Source organism: Urocitellus parryii, chromosome 11, assembly GCF_045843805.1.
Source record: "Urocitellus parryii isolate mUroPar1 chromosome 11, mUroPar1.hap1, whole genome shotgun sequence".
In the NCBI taxonomy this organism is placed as follows: Eukaryota; Metazoa; Chordata; class Mammalia; order Rodentia; family Sciuridae; genus Urocitellus; species Urocitellus parryii.
This window is the reverse complement of record NC_135541.1, coordinates 43,612,403-43,638,224: the sequence shown is the minus strand read 5'-3', so window position 1 is coordinate 43,638,224 and position 25,822 is coordinate 43,612,403. Positions and strand designations below refer to the sequence as shown.

Sequence of the window (25,822 nt, the reverse complement as noted above, 5' to 3'; positions counted from 1 at the left end):
TCACCTCTGGGTCCTGTGATGACTGGTCGGTGATGCTGTGTGAATGCCGTTCCCAGGGAGGAGGTCTGCGAAGGGGAGGGGCTGCTGAAACCAGACTTCTCCGACTTCTTCAGTGTGGTTGGAGACGGCATTCCTGGCAAGAGGTATTAATTGGTAAGTTTGGTTCAATTCATGGATCGACAGCCCAACAGCCCGTGCAACCTAAGAGACAACTCTTACAGGATTAAATTGGCAAACAACAAAGAAAGGTTCTACTTGTGAGTGGAAAATTTATTTTGAATGCTTTGAATTTGTCACAGGAACACACCGGTGACAGAATCATCCTCTGATAAGTGAGTTTATAATTGATTTCAGTTTATTCTACTAACTCACAGTCCATTTGCTGATTACTGATCCTCTTTATAAAGATTTGGTATAGTCTGGGTCTCTGTAGGTGGTGGAATCTTTAAGAGATGGTGCCTGGCAGGAGTATTTGGGGGTGTGCCCTTGAAGGGAATTATGGGATCCCTGTCCCTTCCTCTTGCTCTCTGTAGCTTTCTGGCATGAGATGAGCAGTTTGGCTCTTCTGTATACCCTTTGCCTTTGCTGTCCGGTACCCCCATCACAGACTTAAAAGCAATGGGTCTGCCTGATCATAGACTAGAACATTTAAAACTGTGAGCCAAAACAACCTTTTCTCTTCATAAGTTGATTATCTCAAGCATCTATTATAGTATCAGAATGGTGACTAACAAAGGGTTCAATTTTTCCAGTGTTTCCTAAAGGTTGTTTTGTGTGTCTGTGACCTCCAGGACCCTTAGGAAGGAGGCTACCTAAGCACACAAAGACCTCACATGCAACCATTTTTGCCTTGTCAGTTACCTTACTTCAGCCCCAAAGCACTTTCTCCACATTTTAAATAATTTAGCTCTTTTAACATAAAAATGCCCTCAATAATAGCAACTCTGTTATTCATTCAATGAATTATTAATAATAGAAAAAAGAGAAGATCAAAGTAAAAACCTTAAATGCTCAACAACTGGGGACTGGTTAAATAAATACGGTATAACCAATACAAAGAATACTGTGAGTAGTGACACACAGAAGTATTTATTGTATAAGATTAATTGAAAAAAAAAGAAAATTACAAAACAGGATGTTGTACTATGACATTGTTTTAAAAGGCAATGCTATACACAGAGGAAGGAGTAGGAGGAAATATGCATAAACTGTAACAGTAGTTCTCCCTGTGTTAGTTTGGGTGGTTTTCCTTGACTTCTTTTTGTTCACCTGTCTTTTCTATGAGAAGTATAGATTACTTTTTAAAAATTTTTTATTGATTTTTAAAATAAATGACAGTGGAATGCATTACAATTCATATTACACATATAGAACACAATTTTTCATATCTATGATTGTATATAAAGTATATTCACACCAATTCGTGTCTTCATACATATACTTTGGATAATGATGTCCATCACATTCTACCATCATTGCTAACCCTCTGTCCCTCCCTTCCCCTCCCACCCCTCTGCCCTAACTAGAATTAATCTATTCCTCCCATGCTTCCCTAGATTATTTTTATGTTAAGAAAACACAGTAAAAATCTTGTTTTTTTTTAATTGTTTTTTTTTCTCTATATTATCTAAAGTTTTCATAGAATTTTCAGCTTAAGAAATGTTTTAGAAAGAAAAACAAGGAGAAAATAGCCTCTTGTAATTACTGGATTTGTAATGTTCTTAATGTTCTTAGCAACCACGCTGACACACAACTAGAGGCATCTATCCATTTGGTAGGGTGCCAATTAAAACAATAAAATTTTGGATATAAAATAGAGGAAATGACTTCTAATCTCCACATTGCAGGACAAATTTGGGGTCTCTTAAGTTTCTAGCATAAAAATGGTCAGCATGTGTCAAAAAAACTGAATTTAATTTTAGTTTTACATGTGTTGTTCTCTATTTATGAGCAGAGACTTATCTGGGTGAAATGGAAAAAAAGTAATAAAAAAATAATGACTATTAGTATGTAACTAATATTGAGTAATTTCTAGGACCATGCACTGTGCCAAGCACTTCACAGGCATGGATATGTCCAGAAATTTAGTTCATTTGATCTATGTCTAAATATGTCCTTGTTATTTCTGATCACATATTTCCTTAATGCAATTCTGCAACATGACCTTCTAGTATGACTACTTTCAAAGATTCTAGAGAGAGGTAGCGTTTGTTTTGCCCCTCTCTATGTTTAAGACATCTATATATCCATGTCAGAAACATACCATGTAGTTAAAAAAGATATTTAAACTACTTAGTACAGATCTCGGCTTTAATGTGGCTTTACCAATTAATGTTTAGACAAAACAAAACTTGGGGTTCTGACCTCAGAAAAAATAAAGTGCAAATTGTAAGCATGTTTGCATAGACATAACACAGAGTGAGTGGTGTGTGATTTCATATTAATTTGACACATCTAGCTCAGATCCTTTCTGAATCTATATCTATGTGATTTGAATTAAAAACAAAGTCACTAAACCAAGTAGTTTTAGGTATATTTGTAGTCTAAGCTGAGGTATCATCATGAAACTAGGGAAGAAATTTCAAATAAAAAATAATTGGAATAAAAGCTACCAAAATGTAGATAAACTTCCAACTTCTTCACATCTCTTTTACAAGCCAATTTTCAGCTGCTTGCCAGTCCACTAATTTAAATTCAGTCAAATGCCTAGATTATATGTCATGAAACTGAGATAGAAATAGAATAGAAAATGAAAAATGTCAAAACTTGCAAGTTGGCTATGATTTCAAACAGTGAAATTATCAATGAAATTTCATATATGAACTAACCTTATTGAAGAAAGCAAATGGTTTGACTCAGAAGTAGTTATTTTGTTTGAAATGTTCATGTTTCTCATCCATGCCATTCTAAATTCTGCAGAAATATTGGCATGATTTTAATCCAGTTTACTCTTTCAAAGGAAGAATTATAAGTAAAATTTGGGCAATGACAAGCATCAAGTATGATCAAGTTGGTAAATGAGCTTAAAAAGAGCAAAATTTAAATCTTCCTTGAAAGAGTTAAAGAGGGAAGAAGCACTGTTGGCATGCAAGAGCAACAAGCCAAACTATGTCTAATCTTCTAAATTTATCACAGTCAAGTAATATGAAGCCTGAGGCTGTCATGAATCTCAAAATTACTTTGTGTTTTCAATTTTTAAAGACTTGTATTGAGCACATTTCCTTATTATATACTTTAATATTTTCTCTACATGCATAATGTATGTTTTGGTTAATTTGCTTTGTATACTTAATTGACCAGATGAAATTTCAAAATGCTAGTAAACTGCTCTATGTTAAAAGCTAAAGAACATTAATCTTGTCTTTTATTTTTGAAATCAAATTTGGCTTCTGTACATTACTTTAAAAATAACTTCCTTGTTAAAATTTCTTTTGTCAATTATCTATGAACAACTGTTACACAATTACTGGATGAATTAATGACTGATTGGCTTTCTCTTGATGAATCAAAACTTTAGTTTCTATGCATTTTCTAGGAGCAAAAGATCTTTTTAAAAAAGAAAATATAGATAAAGTAATGCTACCCTTTTCTGGACCAGACTAAATGCCACTTTGGAGTTCAGTAAAGAAAAGTAAAGAATTTTATAGAATCAGAAGCAGAAATACAGCATAAATGTTTTGTTTCAATGGAATATTTCCTTCTTTTGATTGCTATAAAAATGCAATGGTGGCAAAAGAAGAGAGGAGATCGTTTTCAATAAGCATTTTGGCTTGTCACTGGTTTTCTAAACATCCAGACTTCCTGAATTTCTCTCCAATTTCTCTTCCTGTATTTCTCTCCTGTTTGCCATTTTTCTAAGCTGCCTGAGTCATTCCAAATTGTATTCTGTACCAAACTGCAAATATACATAGAAATCTAGTAACTCAGGGGCTCTGATCCCTAAAGGTAGTTAGAAGTATGAAGCCCAACAAGAACACTTTGGAAATACAGGTCATATATTCACAAAGATTTATGTAAATTAATTATTAATATTTATGGTAGTCAGAATTGCAAGAAGACTCTCAAGGTTCCAGGTCCCTGTTGTGCATACCTTGTATAATTCCCTCCCCTTGCATATGGAAAGTACTTGGAAATGTTGTTTTCTGATTAGGTTTTATTATACTGCAAGGATGAAGGGACTTTTGCAGATAAAATTAAAGCCCCTAAGGGGCTGAGGTTGTGGCTCAGTGATAGAGTGCTCGCCTAGCATGTGTGAGGCACTGGGTTCGATCCTCAGCACCACATAAAAATAAAATAAAGGTTAAAAAATGTGAAAAATAAAAAAATAAGAAAAAATTAAAGCCCCTGATCATTTGACCTTGAGTTAAGGAAAGGAACATGGTCCTTGGTGGGCCTACCCTAATCAGGGGGACAATGTAAAAGAGGAATTAGAAGTCGGAAAGATGTTTCTTCAGAAATTGAAGAGTAAGCTAAGAGAAACTCCCCCAAATAAGCAATTCTTTACTTCAATTTTAAGTTCAATACACAAGCAGACAGGAGAGGACCCTGTATCCTGCAAGGTTGGTTCCTGGTGACTTTGGATATTCCTTTTCCATTGTCGATATGGGATCCCCATTGACCTACCTACCTTTATGACTCTTATTAGAACAACTATCACACAGGATCTAAAGACCTCTAGAAGCCTTCATGTTGAGTGGCTCCCAGAGAGCTAGAAGGCAACTGATGAACTCATACCCAATTTCCAAAAACCAGACCGAGAATAATAAAATCTTCAATTTGTGGTTTTACATTTCATCTCAGGGAGATGGGTATGATTATCCTTCCTACCTGAAACTTAATGTTGCAGAAGTTGGATAGAGAGGTTAAGCAACCTGCCCAAGATCATGCAGCTACCAAGTGGTACTTCAGAGCCAGGCTGTGGCAACTCACTGAATTTGCAGCCTGGACAAACTTCTGATGGTAGCCTTACGAGACCCTGAGCAAGGGCCCAGTTAAATCAGACTTAAGGCAATTATTAATATTTTAGGACCAGGGTTGACTGTGGGTAACTGAAACTACGGAAAGTGAAAGCATGAATACAGGCGTTCTAACTATAATAAGGATAGCAAAGGGTCCACTGGCTTTGACAACATGGATGTTTCTGACAATCTTGGAAAACAACCTCTAGGAGAGCGAGGCACGTGGAAGGTAGGATGGAGTGATTTATAAAATCCGTCATGGAAAGTGAGGAAGCAGGGAGATGGTGTCTTCAGCTCTTTGATCAGACTAGTGTGTAGAGAGCAGGAAATAGGGTGGTGGCTCTAGGGAGGAGGGAGGCCAAGGAGAGCTTTGTGAAGGGGATGGAGGCCCGTGTGCCTGAATGTGGATGTGCACTGTCCAGCAGGTAGGCAGAAGGCAATGCCTGGGAGGAGAGAGGATGCTGAGCCAGAGAAGCCCCCCAGAAGGTGAGAAGCCACAAAGTCAGTGAGTGGCAGAGCCAGGACTTGAACCAGAGCTCTCAAGGCCCCTGCTCCTTTCATGTACCACTCTTCCAAGATGCCTGCTTCTGAAGAAAAAGAAAAAGTAGTACTTATCTGCCTTATTGATATTAACCTATCACAAGCTGGTTTAAGTCTGAGCTTAATAATGATACTTACATTATTATTATTTTGTGCAAGTGTTCCAATCTCCATGATGCCAGCTGCCATGGTGAGTGCTCTTCTTGCCTGCAAGCACTCAGACTTCCCTGCCCTGCCCTTCCAAGCCCAAGTGTGGGGAACAGATAGACTCGTGTCTGTCAGACTAATGGGCTCAACATAAATTCCAGTGACATTTCTCAAGCCCAGGATGAAAGGTGAGTATCAGGACCATATTTTGCAAGTCATCCACCACCAACAGATTTATGCTCAAACACATCTCTTCCAGATGCAGAAAATTCTCCTAGTCAGCAACAGGACCTTTCTAGAACCATTTCAGCTACCCCTTGTGATTAGCTTATCTTTGACCCTCGTGCTAAATAAAAGCAGTGATTGGGTAGAGTAATCGCCCAGCCACAGGATCATTGTTATTCCTGGGGGTATAAACACATGCTATGAGGTAGAGGGAGGAAGTTGAAGACACAGCCCTTTTCTTAGATTTGTGTCCTAATGATAAAATCCATTAACGTTCACTCTAATGTCATTTATTATAATTAACACACTTGACAATAAAAAGGTAAAACATTCAGACTATTTTGACTTTTAGCCTTTGTCAGTGAATAAAAGTGTTCTAAAATCATTTTTATGATGGAGAGAATAAAATGCAAGTTAATAAAGCTTCTGAGGTTCATGCTTCTTGCTCTGCATGCAACCACTTAAAAAGAGTTGCAAGGAGCCCAAAAAGAATTGCCACATCATAAAGAAGTTCAGGTAACCTAAATGGCTTGGTGACACAAGTGATTCCTTCAACTTTTAAAAAAGGAGAGTATGGAGTAAAATGATGGGATTATTTAGGAGGAATTCTCTAATGTATTCCAAATGTTCATTTATAAGTGAAAATTTACAACCCAGAGAGAATAAAGAATAGAAATGAGGAAAATGTCACATAAAAATCCAGTTTCTAGGCCAACAGTAAAGTTAATTGACTCTTTAGAGGACTTCCTCTCTCTTCAAGGTAAACAAATACCCCGGTGACAAAACTGAAATAAGAAAATTGTGTACTTCCAAGAGCCTGGTGATTCCCCACCCAGCACATCTGCCCTCCCCTTCCCATCCCCACTGGCCCTACAAGGAAGGGAAGGATTGATTTTTGGCTCAAAAGAGCAATCACACATATTCACAGAAGGTCTAGGGTAAAGAAAAAATTTGAGAAAAATCAACTTTCTTTACATAAAAATAGGTAACAGCATAATATTTCATTCATTCTACTTAGATATCTAGCTGAAAAAGTGAACAACTCCACCATACATTTATTTGTTTGTTTTACATCTGTATTGACCAATAGGGGAGCCACTAGCTGTGGGTGACTACTTAAATTTAAATGAATTAATATTAGATAATTTCAAAAATTCAGTTGCTCAGCACAGCCATGGTTCAAGTGTTCAATAGCCATATGTGGCTAGTGGCTACATGATTGGACAGTACAGATAAAGAACATTTCCACTACTGCACAAAGTTCTATGAACAGCTCTTGTCTATGTAACACCAAATAATTTTCAATTTTTGGTCCTACTGGGCAACAGTAGGCAAACCTTACTTTTGTATCTTTGCAATGTTTAGCCATTTTTTTTAGGTTCCAAAAGCAAAGCATATGTACTATACAAATATAGAATTGTAAAAAGGGGGAAAAATGGAAGTCTTTTCCTCTCCATCTCCAACAAGAGTAGATAATCCAGTGCCTGAGTTTTGTAGATATTTTCTTGGCATGTAACATTATCCTGGATGATGTGAACTTAAGTGTTTATTTAAATATGTTCCTTTCTGTCTCTTAAAGCATTATCAAATACTTGGATTTTGAGAATCCAACTGGTGAAATTTAATTTGAAAAATAAGTAGTCTATGGTGATCTGTGTTTGGGATATGCTGGCCCTGGAACTCGATTAGTCCCAATGTTCCTTGGATACATGCAAAGCACCTAACACTTTATTTAAAGTTAAAAAAAAAAGTGAAACTGATTGAAACATTTCATAAGGGAAAAAGAATATCATTTTAGGCCTCTTCAAATTGCTTGAACTGTGAAATCAAGTAATAAACACTAGAAAAGGTTCTGTCAGCTAGAATCTAGGCTTGGTGTAGTCAGCATTTTCTTGCTAAACCTTATTATGGCAAAGCATTTGATTTTTCATCTCTGCACTCTGCTCATCCCCACAAATAAACGATTTTGACCTCCACCTGTTACTTAGTAACATCTGCCTGCCATCCTTCAGTAGCCCTATTCTTTGCCTTCAAAGGCCTTTGAGTGGCTGGGAAAGTGGGAGGATAGAGTTGTGCAATGAACTGAGTGCTATCACTTTATAACTATTCAGTAGTTCACAGTTCAAGCTAGAAGCTGCACAGCAAAAGAAAATGGCTTTTTAAAAAAGACAGTGCCCGCGGATGCTGGAAGGGGGCAACACATTTCATCATTTGAACATGAAAGTTTTTCTAGGAAGAGGTTTTCTCTTAAGCTGTTACTTAATGCAGAAAACTTCTAGACCATTCCTTATAGTAAAATCTCTTAGAGCTATCCCTTCATTTTAGATAGATGAACCCAAAGGTTATTTCCAAGCTTAAAAGTACTTCCAGTTCAAGTAAGTACATTACCCTGATATTTTGCAAAATGATATGAACAATCAGCCTCAAATACAATTTCATGGATACAAAAGAACTATACTAATATTAAACATTATTAAACTAAACTGAAAGCAATAAAAGGGAAATAATCATGCTGCTATAAATCATATAAATAGATATATGTCATTGTCCAAAACAGTGTCTGACAAAATAGTTTGCTTTTTTTTTTTTAATAACAATGACATATCAGAAAAGAGTATTCTGTGTAAAGTTGTACTTCTAATGATTAATACTACGTTCAACAGAAGAGATGGTGTGTAATTATGTTAAATACTTATCTGAGAGGGATGAGCAGGATATTTCTGCTCACTGTCATTCTTTGTGACAACATAATGATAGATCCATTTACTTATGAGTGCAATTATTAAAAATCATGCTGTTTTCCTAACTGTCTTCATATCTTGGAAATATTTTATTAAAAATTACTTATCTGACACTAAGGGTAGATGCTTGGCAGAGTTTTCTTTATCAATTAAACAAATGAATTAGTTCCATTCTATCCAAGACTCTGTTGTGGGTCTTTTTCAAGTTTGGTGAAATTTGGAGCTAATGATTCATCCATTTTTCTCCTTGTCTTACTTGTCCAAATTTTAAAGTTTGGTTTTCCCTTAAACTAAAAACTGCTCATGGCCGACATTTTCTCTGGAGTCATGCTTTAACACTTCTTTTTCAAATTCACACCTTTTTTTTTTTTTCCCTTTTGGAACCCAACACAAGGATCCAATTTTAAACAGACAACTCCATACAGGCCAATCAGAATGGCTTGCTAGCCACATACCATCTTTCACAGCTTTTTCTACTCATGTGATGAACTTTATTTAGCACCTGCAAGGAAAAGGTCTTCGTAAAAGATAAAAACAAGAAAGCAAACCATGATTGTCCTGCAACGAGGTGGCTACCTCCAAATCAAAGGACTGTTTCCATGTGTCGAAAGGGAAAAATTAGGTTCCTCTTTATTTTTTTCCCCCTTCACTCACTAGCTCACAAATGGCAATTGCCACCAACACTGTCTTCGAATGTGAAAGACAACCCAACATGGGTATTGGATTGAAGTTATTTACTAGACTACTCCCACAATGGAGAGTTGATTATGTCCCTGCTTTTAGTCAACTCTCGAGTAGTCCGAGTCGCAGATAATGACATTGATGATACATTATGTTTCTCCCAAAGTCTCCAAATGTGTGGCTAGTACAAAAACTTATATGATCCAATATAAGGGCTATGTGTTACAAAGATTTCTTTCCTTTTAATTTAAAGGCCTGTTAAGGCTTCAGCACTGATGGACAAACTCATAAAAATATCAAGCACATCAAAAGGAGAAAAATTACTAGTTAAGTCTTTTGAGGATAAAATTTCTGAAAGGGGAAAAAAATCACCCACTGGAAGAAAGAACTCAAAATTAGAAGCAGGTGTCGCCATCATGAAGTGATAAATATCAAAGAATAACTGGCCCTGAAAGGCATTCCTAAGCATCCTTTACTACTTTTAATCCTTACACATGTATTGACATCAGAACATATAAGTGCTGCTTATATAAATTCCTAAAAAGTGTCCAAACATGAGAGATCCTGCACAGCCACTCAGATAAACCCTCCCTTCACCTGGGTTCATGCCACGGCTGAAAGGCAGATGGCAAATTCTGCTGGGCATTAAGTGACATATCATCAGGGTGCCCCAATACTCACTAATCGGGGAAGCTAATCATTGTGAAGTGATTTCCATATTGGACTAGCTAACGTAGCAGAATAAGCCGACTACAGAGGATGCTTCTGAAGTGGACACTAAGCTGCCATCCCTGGAATTTCTTAGGACTTGAGAGCACTTCCAGCCAGTCAAATGGGAATGTCAAGAAAATGTGTGTTTCCTCCTGCACAAAGTGGAAGAACTCTAGAGATGGGAATGTTTGTTCAAATAATAATAATAATGCTGGGCCCCCATTAAAAGGTGGAAGCTTGGAGCATTTAATTACATCCTGAAGGTCCATAGCTGTGTTAACCATCTCCAAAAGGGGCTGGAGGTACTAGACCACGAGCAGAGTCTCTCACTCCCAACAGACCAGAGAATCAAGAGCCACAATATTCTGCATTTAAAAATCCAAAGGCTTCAGAGAAGCTGCTAATTGATTAATAAGAAATTTGGGTCAGTAAGTAATACTTTTATTTTGAAGAGAAGCCAAAAGACTGTATATTTAGTGGGTTTCATCATTTTAATTTTTCATTAAGTTTAAGAGACATTTCAAAATAAAGTAACTTTCATTTTTGAAGTTTTCTCCCATTTGAGAGACATATTTTGTGATTCAGTGCTGGAGGGAACCAGCTCTCTTTTGGCACTTAGTGTGCTGTTAAGGAATCCACCAGGAAATAGTCCCTGATTTATTACATCAGCGCGAGCATTTCTCGTAATCTTCTAGGATGTAATTCACCCATTCTCTTGAAATGGGTGCCATGTCTTTGATTAACTGATGAGCATATGATGTACCTAAAAATCCATGGTTAGATAGTGTTGAATAAATAGGCCTTGTCATAATCCTCTGCTGAGCAGGAAAGCAATTGGGACTTGCAAGGCTCCACCAGAACCTGCTCACAGGCCAGGCAGAACAGCTATCAGCCTGGACCAACGGCTTCCTTCTTCCTTCCTCTCATTCCCCATGTAAAGCCCCTTACTCTGGAGCACTAAAGAACTCCCTTACTGAAAATATCAATGGCCAAAAAACACTTTAGTCCCACATAAACTGATGTGTTACACTTGATTCTTTAACATTTATAGAGTCATCAGCATATAGGAAAAATATGAAAATATATGGGGGAAATAAGCCTGCAAATATTATTATTAGGATAAGTATCAATTTTTACATGAATTAAATGAATACATATCTGTATGCAAACATACTTATGAACCTACCACATGATTGTGTATTTATTATATGTGTATATAAAATATGCATATATACACAGTTTAGAACAACATATGGTCTGTAGTATGTGCTCAACCAACATTGGTTATTACTACACTTAAAAACACACATATATTTTTAAAATTTAGCAGCATTCTAGTAACAAATACAGGCATATATATCTTAATATTAAGTTGTGGTGTGACTTGAATCTAGGAAATATCTACATTGCATTCATAGAAGAGAATAGACAAGGTAAGACCACTGCTTAAAGGAATACTTTTATCTCTTTGTATCAGAGGTTAAAACTACTATCTGTTTGGGTTCCACAAATATTTTTTAGAGGAAAAGATCACAGTACACTTAGATAAGTTGGATATCTATCTTTTTTCTTTCTTTCTTTTCTTTTTTTTTTGGGGGGGGTACCAGGGATTGAACCCAGGGATGCTTAACCACTGAGCCATATTCACAGCCCTTTTTAATATTTTATTTAGAGATAGGGTCTCACTGAGTTGCATAGGGCCTCTCTAAATTGCTGAGGCTGGCTTTGAACTTGTGATCCTCCTGTCTCAGCATCCTGAAATACTGGGATTACAGGTATGTGCCACTGTACCTGGCCTTCCATCTATCTTTTTATCTTTCATTTCTCTTCTTCCAACTCTATTTTCTGCTTATTTTACCCTTTGGTAAACTTGATCTTCATTCAGAATAATTTTGTTTCCTTTAAGTAAATATTTGCTTTAATTCTGCCCAATTCCATCACCCACAAGTCAGAAAACTGTTTTAGGCAGGGAGTGTTTGGATCCAGGGGTCAGAATACAGCCTGTTTGCTGGAGGAGGGTGGCACTGTCTTGGACCTTCCCAGGGATTTCCTGGCATGGCAGCCTCACACATGCTTCCTATGGGTCAGGAAAGAATAGGCTGACAGGGAGAAGAGGTAGGAACAGGGGCAAGCTCTCGCTGCCCTGAAGCTCCAGCTCTTCTCAACATACGCAGAAGAGGACTGTGGGGAGGTCAGTGGATAAACTGCCAGCTTGATGATGCACCTGGCACTCTACATGTTGCGCCAACATCCTGGCGCTTGTCTGTCCAGCTACCCTCCTGCCTTCACAGGGCTGTAAGCTCTTTGAGGGCAAGCACTATTTGGCTTATTTTTACATTTCCTGTATCACCTTGCACAGGGCTTGGTGTATAATAGATGCAGCTCTATACAATAGGCTTTCAGTTAAATTTTATAGAATGTTAATTCATATAGTACTTTAGAGTTTTCAAAGTATTTACATATGTAATAAATGTATATGTATGCATAATATTTCTTTAAAGTGTTATGGTTTATTAAGTATAGACTTTACATAGAGTAAAAATACCCCACATATAATGGCATGCAGAGTACTTTGCACACTGCTAGTATTCAATAAGTGGTAGTTCTTATTTTTACCATCATCTCTTTTCATCTTTTCAAAGCTAAGAGTTAGAAGGCAGTGCTGTTTTGTTATCCTCAATGTTTACATATGAGGAAGCAAAAATTCAGACTAATTTGCTAAAAATCCCTGGCTTGCTCATGGTAAGATATGAGAATTATAGATTTTTTCCCCTTAATTTGTACTCTTTTCTCTTTAGAATAATTCTCTTTTCCTCTTATTATCTCCTTTCCAGCAAGCCCTCAGAGATTATTGTGATTGAAATGAAATTTGCTTTCAAGCTCCTCCCTACCATAGCTGCCTCCCAGCCATACCATGAGCCAGCACTTTGCTACCTCAGCCACTGGGCTGCTGCTGAGGATGGGGACAGGAGCAGGGCAGGAGGAAGATTTCACATGTAAACCTAACATCTAAGCTTTATCTCTTTCTTCCTTCCATTCTAGAATATTTACACAGCCCCATTTTCAAACATGAAATTAAAAATTTGGAGATTTGGGTAATTTATTTATTTATACAAGACCAGCTGAAAGGCAGCATTTGTTTTCCTGGGAGCCTCCCCATTTGCAAAATTGTGCATCTGGGTTCTCTGATGCAAGTACAGCTACACTCATTCCCTCAGCAAATGCATGCAGCTCTCTGCTTTCTGAGAGCTTCATCACATTCAAAGGACAAGATAAGACATGTGTGGTTTCCATCTTATTATTTATTTATTTATTCAACAAATATTGATTGAATGGCTACCATGTTGCCAGGTACTGTTAATAGGCTTTGGGAATAAAAACAAAAATTTTGTTGATCCTGCTTTTATCAGATATGTGAATAGGACACACACAACATAAAAGCACATGTGTATATGAAAATAGTTCTTTTCTTCTAAAAGGTAATGCTTTAGACTCTAATTACAAGAGGCTGTTTTAAACCCAGTTCTAGTGTTAAAAAAATAGATTTGATAAAAAAAAATAGGGCCATTTTTGAAGAGTGGTTAGAGTGCTCATTTTGTAATATAAATTTACTGTTGTAACCCCCTTTTTAGGTGAAATTTCTCTCATAAAGAAGGGTCATTAACAAACAGGTCCCTTGTTACTGAACCAATGCTCCCTGGCACACCAGTCTCTAATGAGCAGGTGCCAATACTAAAGACATAATGGAAAAGAATATTGTCACAGAGAGATGCTTTCCCACTGCTCCATAAATGCAGAAGAAAAGCCAAGACATTGATCTTATGGCAATGTTCTGTAACAGTGACCATTCCCATTACGGCAGGAGATTGTGGGAGATTTAATCATTTTCCCTAATATATGCTAGCGCAGCAGAGTGTCCATGATCAATGTACTACGGCTACCAGGCTGCTGCCTTTTTATTGGCACTGATAATGGGCCTCCTGTGTGTCTCAGCCAGAAGTCCATGTTGGTCAACTTCCTCAACTCTCACAACTGATGGATGACGGTGGCAGTCAAATTCAGACTGGCAGAGTTGTGAATCCAAGGGAACCTGATATTTGATTTTTTTTTTAATTGTAATGAACTAACACAAGTCTGCAAAATTCAGCTGTGATCCTAGTGGTAGAGACATTGAACCCTACCTGCAAATGCCCTGGGCTACTGGTTGACCAGATGTTTACCAAATACTTGTCTACAGGTGCCTGCCTTTAAGCAATTTTTTAAAAAATGTATTTCTTTACTTAATAATTGTGATAGGAACAGAGGCCATACTATTAAAGTACTTCATTTTGACTTCAAAAAATGGCTTGATTTGAATTATAATGATTAGGTGACTATCCATTCTTCTTCATGCAGAGGCACTTACTCTTTGAAAAAAAAATTATCTCTGAAAGAAGTTTATGCCTGAAAATATATTTTTTAAAAAATTAACTACAACCAGAACTGGGGTTGTAACTCAGTGGTAGAGCGCTTGCCTCACATGCGTGAAGCCCTGGGTTTGATCCTCAGCACCACACAAAAATAAGTAAGTAAATAAATAAAAATAAAGATTAAAAAAAAGACTACAACTAAATTTTACTATTTATTTATACTTATCAAATTTGACTTTAAAATGTTCATTGAACTGCTGAAATTTCCAACATTTTGGTTAATGAAACTCTGTTAATAGTTTGATAATACCAATATAATTATACCAGTATAATTATAAAACAATATAGTCAGACTATGCATATTAATTATAATTTAATACATTAGAATTTTGAATATTTTTGTGCAGGAGAAAATTTAAGTAGCCTCTTACTCCTGCATTCAAACACAGTACTAAATTTCACTCTAAAGTGCTATCATTTCATGTCTTTATTTTAAAAAATAATAAAAAATTAGCTATATTTCAGACCTGCTGCAACTGACACACATGTTTGTGCCTAATTCAGATGGAGTCTCAAGTCTGGAAGTGGGGCCACCTGGTAACCCGGGAAGCCCACTGGACCCTTGGGAGAAGCCTTCAATTTCAGGTACATGAAGAACCTGAGGAAGGTTCACAGGACAGTCAAGGAGCTACCTTGCAACCAAGGAAGAAATATATATGAAGAAAATTCAAATTTATACATAACAATTAAAAGGTTGGGATATCAAATCTTATGTTCAAGCATGTGAGCATTTCTCAGTTGGGTTACAATCAAAACCCAGTTTAACTGCCATCTTTTTAGGAAACTGTCCCCAACTCTCCAGCCAGATTTAACACTGCTTAACCTTGTCTGCTTCCCACTACTGTCAGCTGGGTGAGCTCTGTATCCCCAGTAATCCCGCTGAGGATGGCTCACATGATCAGAAGATGTTAACTTTACAAAGGACTTTGGCTTTCAATACACCATTTGATTTTCCTAACTTTGTGAAAGAAACAGGACAAAAACAACAGTGGGTAATGTTGGCGAGTAATGACTAACACTTGAAGACAGTCAGAGGTTTGCCCTTGGAGATGTGCCCTTGACAGAGTCATCTTTGTATCCACTTTAGGATGTGCACACAGTTGGCACTTACTAAAGATTCAATGACTTGGCTTGATTTGAATTATAATGATTAGGTGACTATCCATTCTTCTTCATGCAGAGGCACTGAAACTGGGGGAATATGAGAGAGATGAGAGAATTTTCTTTCTGATAGTGAGGAATCTGGTTTCACTTGTGTACGATCTTCTCTAATCTGCAGGAAGATAGATCAGATCTCAATTTTTCTAGAAGAACTTTAAAGACACTCCCACTCAATCTTGGGAAGAAGAGCATAGTGTTTAATGTTCAGTGGCTTCCAGAGAACCCACCTGGAAGCTACCGTGGGCAGCTTCTGTCAGTACTTTCCATACCTGATTGTGCAGAAGCATCGCCTACAGCTCTTGTTGAGATTCTGCGGTCCAGGTGGGGTCTAAGATTCTGCAATTCTGAGAAACTCCGTGTGGTTCTCAGGTGCAGGTCCTCAGATGACCCTGAGTGACATGGGTCTAAAATGTCTTATACAGGTGTTCTTTACACGTGTGTAAGAGAAAATGTGAGCAGTTTCTTGAAAAATCTTTGACATAAGTAAATCAGAGAGGTGATCTAAACTACAAAAAAAGTGTTCCACACAAAGTTTACTCTTAAGATTCTTGATATAGGGGGCTGGGGTTATGGCTCAAAGGTAGAGTGTTCGCCTAGTTCACATGAGGCACTGGGTTCGATCCTCAGCACCACATAAAAATAAAATAAAGATACGTATTCAAATATAACTAAAAAATAAATATTTTTTTAAAAAGATTCCTGACATAAAAATTATCATTAAAATTATCCTAAAAATAGTTATATTTTTACTGACAAATAATTGTACATATTTATGAAATAAAGTGTATATATATACACACACACACACACACACATTGTGTAATGCCCAAATTAGGGTATTTAGCATATCTATTATAGTTATAATTTCTTTGTGGTAAGAACATTCAAAATCCTCCCTTATAGTTATTTTGAAATGCACAATATAATATTTTTAACTTCTGTCATTCTTCTGTGCAATAGCACATATTTCTATTCTCTAACTTGATTTTGTACCCTCTGGCCAATCTCTCCTCCATGCCGCCCTCCCCCTATTCTTCCCAGTCACTACTAACTATTATTCTATGTTGTAATAACTTATTATTATTTTTAAAAAGTCTGATTCATTTAAGGGAACACCCTTTAAGGAAATACAGTAATAGAGTAACACAGTTTGATATACTACTACAGGTCAACAGGTCCTTGGCTAAGCCTGAGACATCATTTTACTTTCTACTTGCTAATAACTGGCTTCAACTGAAAGCCTGCAGATCAAAAATATAGTAAATATTGACTCAGAAAGGATTACTGGTAGCAAATTCTGCTTTTAAATTTATTAAGAGCACCCAAAATTCTCTGCCTCATGACTTCATTCATTTAATCAATTAGTATTTGTTGAGAACCTATTATGTGTTACATACTGTTATGAATAGTAGTGATACAGTAGTGGAAAAGACAGACTAAGTGCTACTCTTACAAATCATATATTCTAAACAATATTAGACAATAACAGTAGAGAGAAGTGTGAAGAAAGGAAAGCAGTGTATGGATTATGAGATGAGGGAGGGAGAATCAGTAGATATTTTAGATTGCTAAGAGCCTCCATGATGAGGCATTATTTAAGCAAAAACCTGAATGCCAATAAACATTTGATATCATAGGCGAAAATGGTAGATATTTCACTTTGTTAACAGTTGCTTACACATAGTGTTCTATGTGCATTCAGTAGTCCATATCCCTTCCCGGGCTGGGGTTGTATGATAAGGTTTGGGATAAGAAAAATGGAAAAAAACGGGGGATTTGCAGCTCTTTCTGATGAGTTATTTATTGTTTGCTTTTTTTAAAAAATATGTTTTTAACTTAAGTATAAGTCCAGGACAGGAGACTTTAACATGCAAGCATTAACATTTATGGTAAATGAGATTATTGAGTATAGAAGACAAAACTTACACTCTGAGGTCAGATTTGGTTTGAAGTATGGCTTTTGGATCCACAGGTTGACTATCTGTGTGGGTTTGGGCAAGACACTTAACCTTTCATGATTCACAGTTTTCACCTACAGAGTGGCAGAATCATTAAATCTTGCATATTTTAAAGGAGGTTACTGAAAGGAAAACTGGTACACAGTAGGTACTCAATTGTCACTAGATTTTTACCAGATATATGAAAGCATCACTCATAGTGTCTGACTTAATACAGGCTCCTGCTTATTGGCTTCCTTCCTATTTACTTGCATTATCGGTTTCTTAGCAAGTTTTCATTTATACAGATAAACAAGAGTTGATGGTATATGCATTTTTTGCTTGATAGAATTTCATAGGACTCATTTCATCAGTGCATGATTAGCTTCAAAGCTTTCGAATCTAACCCAGCTTGGAGATAACTGGGAAATGAAACTAAGTGGAGGGAACAAACGCAGCATTGTAAGAGAAGCAAAAGTCAGCCCGAGGTTGTCTGGTGTTTTCAAACTAACATCATCTTTAATCTCCTGTGCCCTTCTTCCCAGATAATAAGAGCTGTGCACTAAAAGTGCTGAGATAAACTAATGGGGAACAGGATACTACAACAGACGTTTGAAACAGCCCATGTAATTTACTGCATGTCTGGTTTGTTTTACTTTCCAAAGTCTTCCTGTTACTCAAGGAAAAGTGTCTCCTCTGGCAACCTTCGGCCCTCTGTTGGCCCAGGAGTCCTGGAAAGGTGGTGGAGGGCAGGTACCCAGATGCAGAACTTTGAGGGGTGTGAGCACAGGCTGTGCTTCCTGTGTTGCATCTTAAGTATGGACAAAGTTTCCTTTGTACTTGAGAGAATTATCCCAAAGTAGGCAAACCAAGAGGCTGCCAGTGCATTCACATATACATAATTCTCAACATATTTCTGAATGTAATTTACATGAGTGAACCACTAAAAGCCTCCTACTCAATTAACTGTACCCCTGGGGGAAAGCTATGCAGGCCCAGATCAGTGTGGGAACAACATAAAGGTGTTCTCTGTGCCAAAAAGGGGATTGGGCTTGATGGAAAATCCCCCAAAAAGGACCATCTGGCAGCATAAATTATCCATTTAAAATGGCTGGTGTGAGTTAATGACACCAAAGTCACCATGAACATGTGCAACATCCTTCAGTTGAGTTTTAATGTCCCCTCAGGCCCTGTTTCAATTATGACTTTCTATGCTGAATATGGCCAAATGTAAATTTATCCATGTCCCCCCGCCCCAGCCCCCACAAACATATACCATGAATTGCATTTTTCTTTAATGAAATGAAGACATACAATGGACAGTCAGCCCAGGAATATAATTGGGGGCAGGGTGGCGGGGGGGGGTTCTAGAAGAAGAACAAGAAGAGGAGGAAGAGGAGGAAGAAGAGGGGATGAAATATATAATTATATTCCACTTTAAGAGGATTCTGTCATTAAACTTGAGTTAATGACTACAAAATATATAGGTATTGAGATTAAAATGTATGATCCTATTTTTGAATCATAATGTGCAGATAGAAATAGGAATTATTCTAAATAAAAGAGTCACTGGGTCAAAGTACTCTCCAGTGAACCGACCCTCATGGCCTTGAACCCACCCACCCATAGCAGTCTGGGTAGGGGCAGAGAGAACAGCCCCAGGTGAGGAGCTGTGAGCACATCAACACATAATGTGGCATCAGTGGGCACGAAGTGCACGGGTGCAACACTCAACCACAAATGGACAAACCTATATACTTAATTCTGATTTTCATTGAAGCAGGTAAATTGGCTAGGACTAATTAGCCTTTTAAAAAGGGTTCAAAGAAGTTTTACATCTTTTAATTTTTTAATAGCACATAAACTTTTCATTGGCGCTGTGCTGAGGTCATGCTGACGATGCAGGTAATGGCAACGAGCCGTCAGCGTTTTGTCCTCATTTAGGCTGGCTTTATTTCTTAGTCACTTTAGGCAACTGACGTGACTGGAAGTGCAGAGAAAAGCAGAGGTGTGACCTTCATAGAGGAACCACCACACTGTGAGTGCTGTGCTGGTATTAATTAGAGAAAGAAGGCACTGGAAGCTAACATCATATCCCTGCATGTCCTGAACCACTGGGTAGTGGTCTGTTCGTGTGCCTGTTTCCCACCCTTGATCACAAAGTCCCTGAATGCAGGAGCCACAGCCTCCCCGTGTATCCTGGAGTTCCCAGAACCTGGCATGGTGCACCGTACAGGAAGATCCAGGGAACATTGCTGAATGAGGGAATGCGCTCAGTGGGAGGGTTATATGGGAAGTGAGGCAGAGAGAAATGTGGGCAGTTTCATAAAGGCAGCAAGATAAAAGACTCTGAGCAGTAGGGCCAGAGGTTCTTAAATTTGTTTTTAATCATGCACAAAAACTAACTTGTGGAAGGAAGGATGCACTCCTGTGAATGTTAAAACTTGTGCAGATGACTGTAACCACTACCACAATCACAGTGCAGAAGAGCTCCATCATCCCCCAAATCTCCCTTCTGGTACTCCTTTATAGTCAGACCCTCTGAGGGTTGTCTTTTGAAAGAATGTTGGGGAGGAGAGGAGAGAAGTAGGATTTGAAGATGAAGGGGTTAGTTCAAAGGATTTTCTTGGTGCTTGTCTGCTCTTGCAGGGAATTGCTCTGAGACAGGAGTGAGGAAGGATGGTCAGAGAAGTTTTTTCCATACTTACTTTGCACTGGGTATAATTCTTGGATGGATTATGCATATTACCTTACCTAATCCTCAAGAGCACTGAAACAGCTATTATTACTGTCATTTTATACAAATGGGGACACGGGCTCAGAAAGGTTAGGTTAGTTGCCCACAATCACATAGCCAGCAGGAGCTGAAGTCAGGATTACACTCTAGCTGATTCTAAATCCCTGAGTCTCTCCTGCATACCCATTTGACTTGTCGTGGTGGCTTGAAAGGCACTGGAGAAAAATCTCTCCTCACGCACATCAAGGTCAGACATTGATTAAGGTTTCAAAAAGCTTATGCTGTTAGAATCATTCATATTACTCTCAAGACTCCAGAGCCAAGACTAGACAACCCCAGGAGGCTGAACCAGCAGTCATCTGCCTCGGTTAGTACAGATGGACATAAAGATAGCTGTTGCATTAACAAAATGTTCACAATGATATCCAGTAATAGAAAAAAACATAACAAAGTACCCTTATTTTAGAACTCCAAATGTAACTGGCAGCCTGAAAAACTCATTCCTCTCCTCCCAAGTGTTCCCACCCTGATTGAAAAGTAGATACCTTTTATCACGATTACTAAAAAAAAATTAAAAAAATTAACCAAGAGGTATGTAAGTATAAAACAAAATCACTGTATTCCCAGCTTCTTGGGAGAAGGAGGCAGGAGGACTCCTTTGAGCCCAGGAGTTTTAATACCTTCTCAAAACAAATGGACAACAACCACCACCTCCTAAAAAATACAAAAACAAAAGCCAATGGAATGCTGGATCATAGTGTGGCTGAAGACGTGCGCATAGAAAAGCATGCACCATTTCCACATCAGCGGAGCTGCTGCTGATCCGGTACCTCGGATCATGATGCAAGCACATGCTCACGTTATACAAGTATACCACCCAGCATCTTCTCTTCTCTCTCACACACGGCATGGGAAACCCTGCCTCCCCACCTGCTTACCTGGCTCCACTTCATGCCACCCACTGGACTGGCTGCCGCTGCCTGGGGAGCGTCCTTGGCCTGTGTAGAACGGCTCCTCACCAGGACTGTCCATTTCATCCTCCACAGACTTCAGGCGCTTCGTGGAGCTGAAAGAACAAACACATGCGTGTTTACAAGCAATCCAAACCACCTTTCTCTTGGACATGGCCTCTCGGGTTGAAAGAAGGCCAAGGGAGGAAGCAATTGGGCAAGTGTGCATAGTTCTAGAACTCTCTTTAGGCTCTTGTTTAGTTGGGTGAGTCACTGGAGGTGGAACGAAATCTGGGGTCTGTGTCGTTCCAAGTGTCTGCGTTCGTTTTTTATTGTTCCTTAAGTTGCTGCTGCCCATCCTGTGCCTTTGTGCTTTGAGGAACTGGTGGCTGGCTCCAGCTCCTGCCTCCACCTGGAAGCAGTAAACCCACATGTTTCCTATCTCCACGGGTGGTGGCTGGGGTTGGCCATCTGCAGTGTACCTAGACATTGATTCAGTCCCTGCTGGATCCCGGAAAGGGTTTTTTAAAAATCAGGGCTCATAATCCTTTTGAAAAAGCTTGGACTACTTTTTAAAAATTTTTTATTTTATTTTATTTTTTGCACATCTTCTCATCTTCAACTTGGATTTGTTCATTCAAACAGTATTTACTGCACAGCTAAGTAGCCCAGGTATTGATCCAGACACTAGAGCAAAAACAGTGAACTGCAAAGATAAAACACGAGGAAGGACTGTACTATCTCATGAGAATGAAGGACATGGACAGTACCCTGGTGACTTTTATGCCATTCCAGTACCCAGTGATTACTAAAATGAAGTTTTATTCCATCAGGGTAAAGACTTCTGTTTTTTGGAGAAGTATGACTGAGGAATTTCCAGAATGCATCTCATTTTCTCCATTTGAAGGGCTGGATTTTTTCTCCCAGGGTAAAACTTCAGGAGTGAAAAAGTAGTGACACATAACCTGCTTCTGTTCTTGTTCTAGCTGCCTCAGCAGAGGGGGCCACTAGCACAACGATCTTATACCTGGTAGGAGAGCTCACTGGGGAACCACCTCCTCACATGTCAGAGTTGTCCATGGGCTTCATTCACCGTTCACTCACTGTGTGCCTCCTATGTGCCAGGTGCTGTGCTAAGTGCTGGGATAGAGGGAGGAGCTGGACAGGGCACCTGCCTCCATGAACAGAGACAGAGCAGCAAACAAAACTGCTCCAAGAGGTATTATGAGGGTCCACATATAGAAATGGGGGTCATATGTGGAGGAAGGAAACACTGAGACTCCTGGAGGCCACCGAAGGCCTTCCAGAGCAGATGGCTCCTGAGCTGTCTCTGAGTGTTGAGAGACCAGGAAGAAGAGGAAAGTGCAGGGACAGGCCATTACATGGCTGAAGCACCACTGGAGCAGCCTGATGGTTCTGGAATATTGACAGCATCCCATACCCATTTGCATACTGCCATTTTCTCAAGCCCCATAAGTTTCCTTTAATCTTGACATCCCTTAACATCCCTCCTTTGCCTCATGACACCCTCAAGATCCGGAAACCTAAGGGTAAACATCTGGCCCCTCAAGGGCCCTCCTGGACCTGGCCCATACCCATTCTCTTTTGTGCCCAGGTCATACAGGTGACCAGATGCTTCAAAGATATCCCCCAGGAGGGAGATGTGTGTCAGGCAGAAGCAGCAGCACACCCAGCATGTCACAGTCAGAACTTCCAGCTGCTTGCAAGGCAGAGGCTGAAGGAGGGGCACAAGGGAGTAAAGGGTGGAGGTTACAGAAGGTATGGTGGGTCTGGACTTCATCCGAAAGCAATGGATTGTCCCTGAAGCCCTGTAGGCAGGGAGTGATACTGGAGTCATATCTTACAAAAGTGACTGATAATTGTGCAGAAAATGGAATTAGAAAGGAAAAGAAGGGCATACAGTATAGGGTCATAAAGACAGTTAGGAAGTTTTGCAAAAAAGTCTGAATTTGAAAATGTGGAGGGCCCCATGTAGGCAAGAAATTCTACTTATTAATGTTGGCATTCCTGCATTCTAAGCTGTTAAGTTCTATTCTCATGAAAGCTAGACCACAGGAACAATACATGCTAACTTAGTAACCAAAGGAAAGGCCTTTAATAGCTCATTCAATGTTCTCTGTTTAGCTTTACTTGAAGCTCAGTGAAAAATAGCCACTTGAAGAACTTTTCGATATTTCATGTAACTATATCTAATAGAAATTCTTTATGAGAAGGTAGACTCAAAAAAACCCCTTCCAATCCTGAAAAACCAGAAAAATCTGGTCTTTCCAAATGAATTTCTACTGTTTTCTTTCACTAGAAAATACAAATTACATAACATGTTGCTTCCACTTCTTGTCTTGACAACCAGGAAACTCAGGGCCAGATTTAAGGGAAAATTCTTGGTTGAGGGTCCTGATATAATAATCTCACCTCTCTTTCCAGACAGGTTGTGGCTTACCTTTCTATATGTAATATTACCTGTTGGATTGGGGTTAGGGCTATAGCTCAGTGTCTAAGCACTTGCTTAGCAAGTATGAGGCACTGGGTTCAATTCTCAGCACCACATATAAATAAAATAAAAGTCCATCAACAACTAAAAAATATGTTTTTAAAAATTACCTGTTGATTTTGACATTGAAAGCCATTTGAAATTGTTTTGAAAGGAGAAAGAAACTTCCTTATGCATCCTGACAAATAAAAAGACACGATCTGTATGTTCCAATGGGACTGTAAGATCTTCAGGGAAACTGATTATCTTTTTATTAATATTATTTTTAAATCTCTAGTGCCCACCGCAGCATCTGGTTAGCAGCAGATGCTCCAAAACTGCTGCCTTGGGCTAGTTGCTTAGAAACTAGCCATATGAATACACATGACAAGGATCCAAGCATCATGACTCAATGGTATCAATCCCAAAAGGCCAATTCCATTGTTCATCATTCTCCTGTTATTAATATTTTTCAGAGTTTTTAAAGCTTTTCACTTCCTTGACATGCTCTAATTTCATACCCATGCAGGTATGAAATCCTCAAAGCAGAAGATGCTGCAGTTAGTTATCTGACACCTTAGTTTGAAAGCTAGGACTTTCAGGAGCTGATACGAGATAAACATCTGGAGAGTAGATGTATGGAAAGGAGGTGAGAAAAGATCTGAGACTGAAGAAAGGCAGCAATACCCGACAGGGCAGGTGGGGGATTTCCAATGCAAAGTTTATGGATTTCACACATTTGATAGTTTATCTCAATGAAGCTCCTTAAAATTATATACATATTTTATCCTGGTTTTAAAACTATCTTTTTTTATGATTTTGGAGATGTCTCCCTGAAGCAATGCAAAAGCTACAGAAAATACCCAGCAATGTCCTTTACTTATTTATTTTTAGTTTTAGAAATAAATTTGTCCTTGATTTTGTTTTTTTGCTCTTTCCTTTCTAACTCCACTGATTTTATCCTCCCAGAAATATCTGAGGAGAACAGAAAAGTACCAGTAAGTTCTGTTCATATAAGGGAGAATGATGTTCCCCAAAGGAGGGGTCACCTCTCTTCTAATGTGTGAAATTTGTTTCTATGTTCCTAGAAATTCAACCTAAGCATTAAGGGGAGAGTAATATTTGAATTCCTAATACTTCCTGAATTCTCGCTAAAAGGGAGGCCTTACTTTATATTCACTGTATGATAAAATGCCTGTTTCTTGAGTGTCCACAGTACCCTGAGAACTGAGCATTTCCATTCACTAGGCAGTCTCTACGACCAACTAGGCTATGAAACTCCTGGGAGTTGCCTCTGTACTCAGAGTGTTGAGGACAATACCCTTGGGGCTTACTAGTGAGTTAGATACTGCTCTTAGTGGGACTTAAGAGTCCAGATCGGGAGCAAGACAGTACATACCTCAAAGATAGCAGCAGTCATTCAAGATAGCAAATGTGAAGCATCAGAGAATGGTGCAGATGCCAGGCACTTCTTTTTTAGGATTTGGATATGTCCATCTGTTCAAGTGTCAGCCCCATTCCCAATGGTATTCAGTGTGAAAAGGCCAGTTCCATAAGTTCCAACAGAACCCCAGTTTTAATGTAAACAGTGCCATCACTGTGACCTTGGGCAAGTTATTTAACTTCTCTGAGCTTTGTGCTGCTCCACTGTTTAAGTGTGATACTGTCTATGTTGTAAGCCAATGACGAAGATTAAACCAGATCAGGTATGGAAGGCACCTAATACTGTGCCTGTGGCAGACCAATTAATATTGGCACAGCTTGGACAAACATTGATTGATCGATGAACTTTTCTATATGGAAATCTGGGATAGTCTTCTGGGCACATTTTCTAAACTGTACACAGATAATTCTGCGGAGTCTATGTATTCAAAGAATTTTTCTAAAAAAATCATCCTAGGAAGAGCCTAATGAGAGTAAAACAAACATATTACTGAGTTATTAACTACTGATGGGGTTTATAATTAGCTCCTTATCATGGTTAGTTATTTGCAGAATATGAGAATGACACTAGCTTTTTAAATGACATTAATAACCAGCTTTCCACTCAGAGAGTCACAGCAAAAGATAATAA

At 38.5% G+C, this 25,822-nt stretch overlaps 1 protein-coding gene across 3 annotated transcripts in view; it reads right to left on the bottom strand.

Annotated features, from left to right (window-relative positions):
* Nfia (nuclear factor I A) overlaps positions 1-25,822 on the bottom strand; it is a 351,492-nt gene that overhangs the window by 73,916 nt on the left and 251,754 nt on the right. For all 3 annotated transcript variants that reach the window (XM_026407234.2, XM_026407231.2, XM_026407233.2), the window contains 2 exons: positions 21,246-21,373; positions 5-133 (listed from right to left, as the gene is read on the bottom strand). In XM_026407234.2, coding sequence (XP_026263019.1) covers positions 5-133; positions 21,246-21,373 — 257 coding nt within the window. The remainder of the gene's footprint in view (positions 1-4; positions 134-21,245; positions 21,374-25,822) is intronic.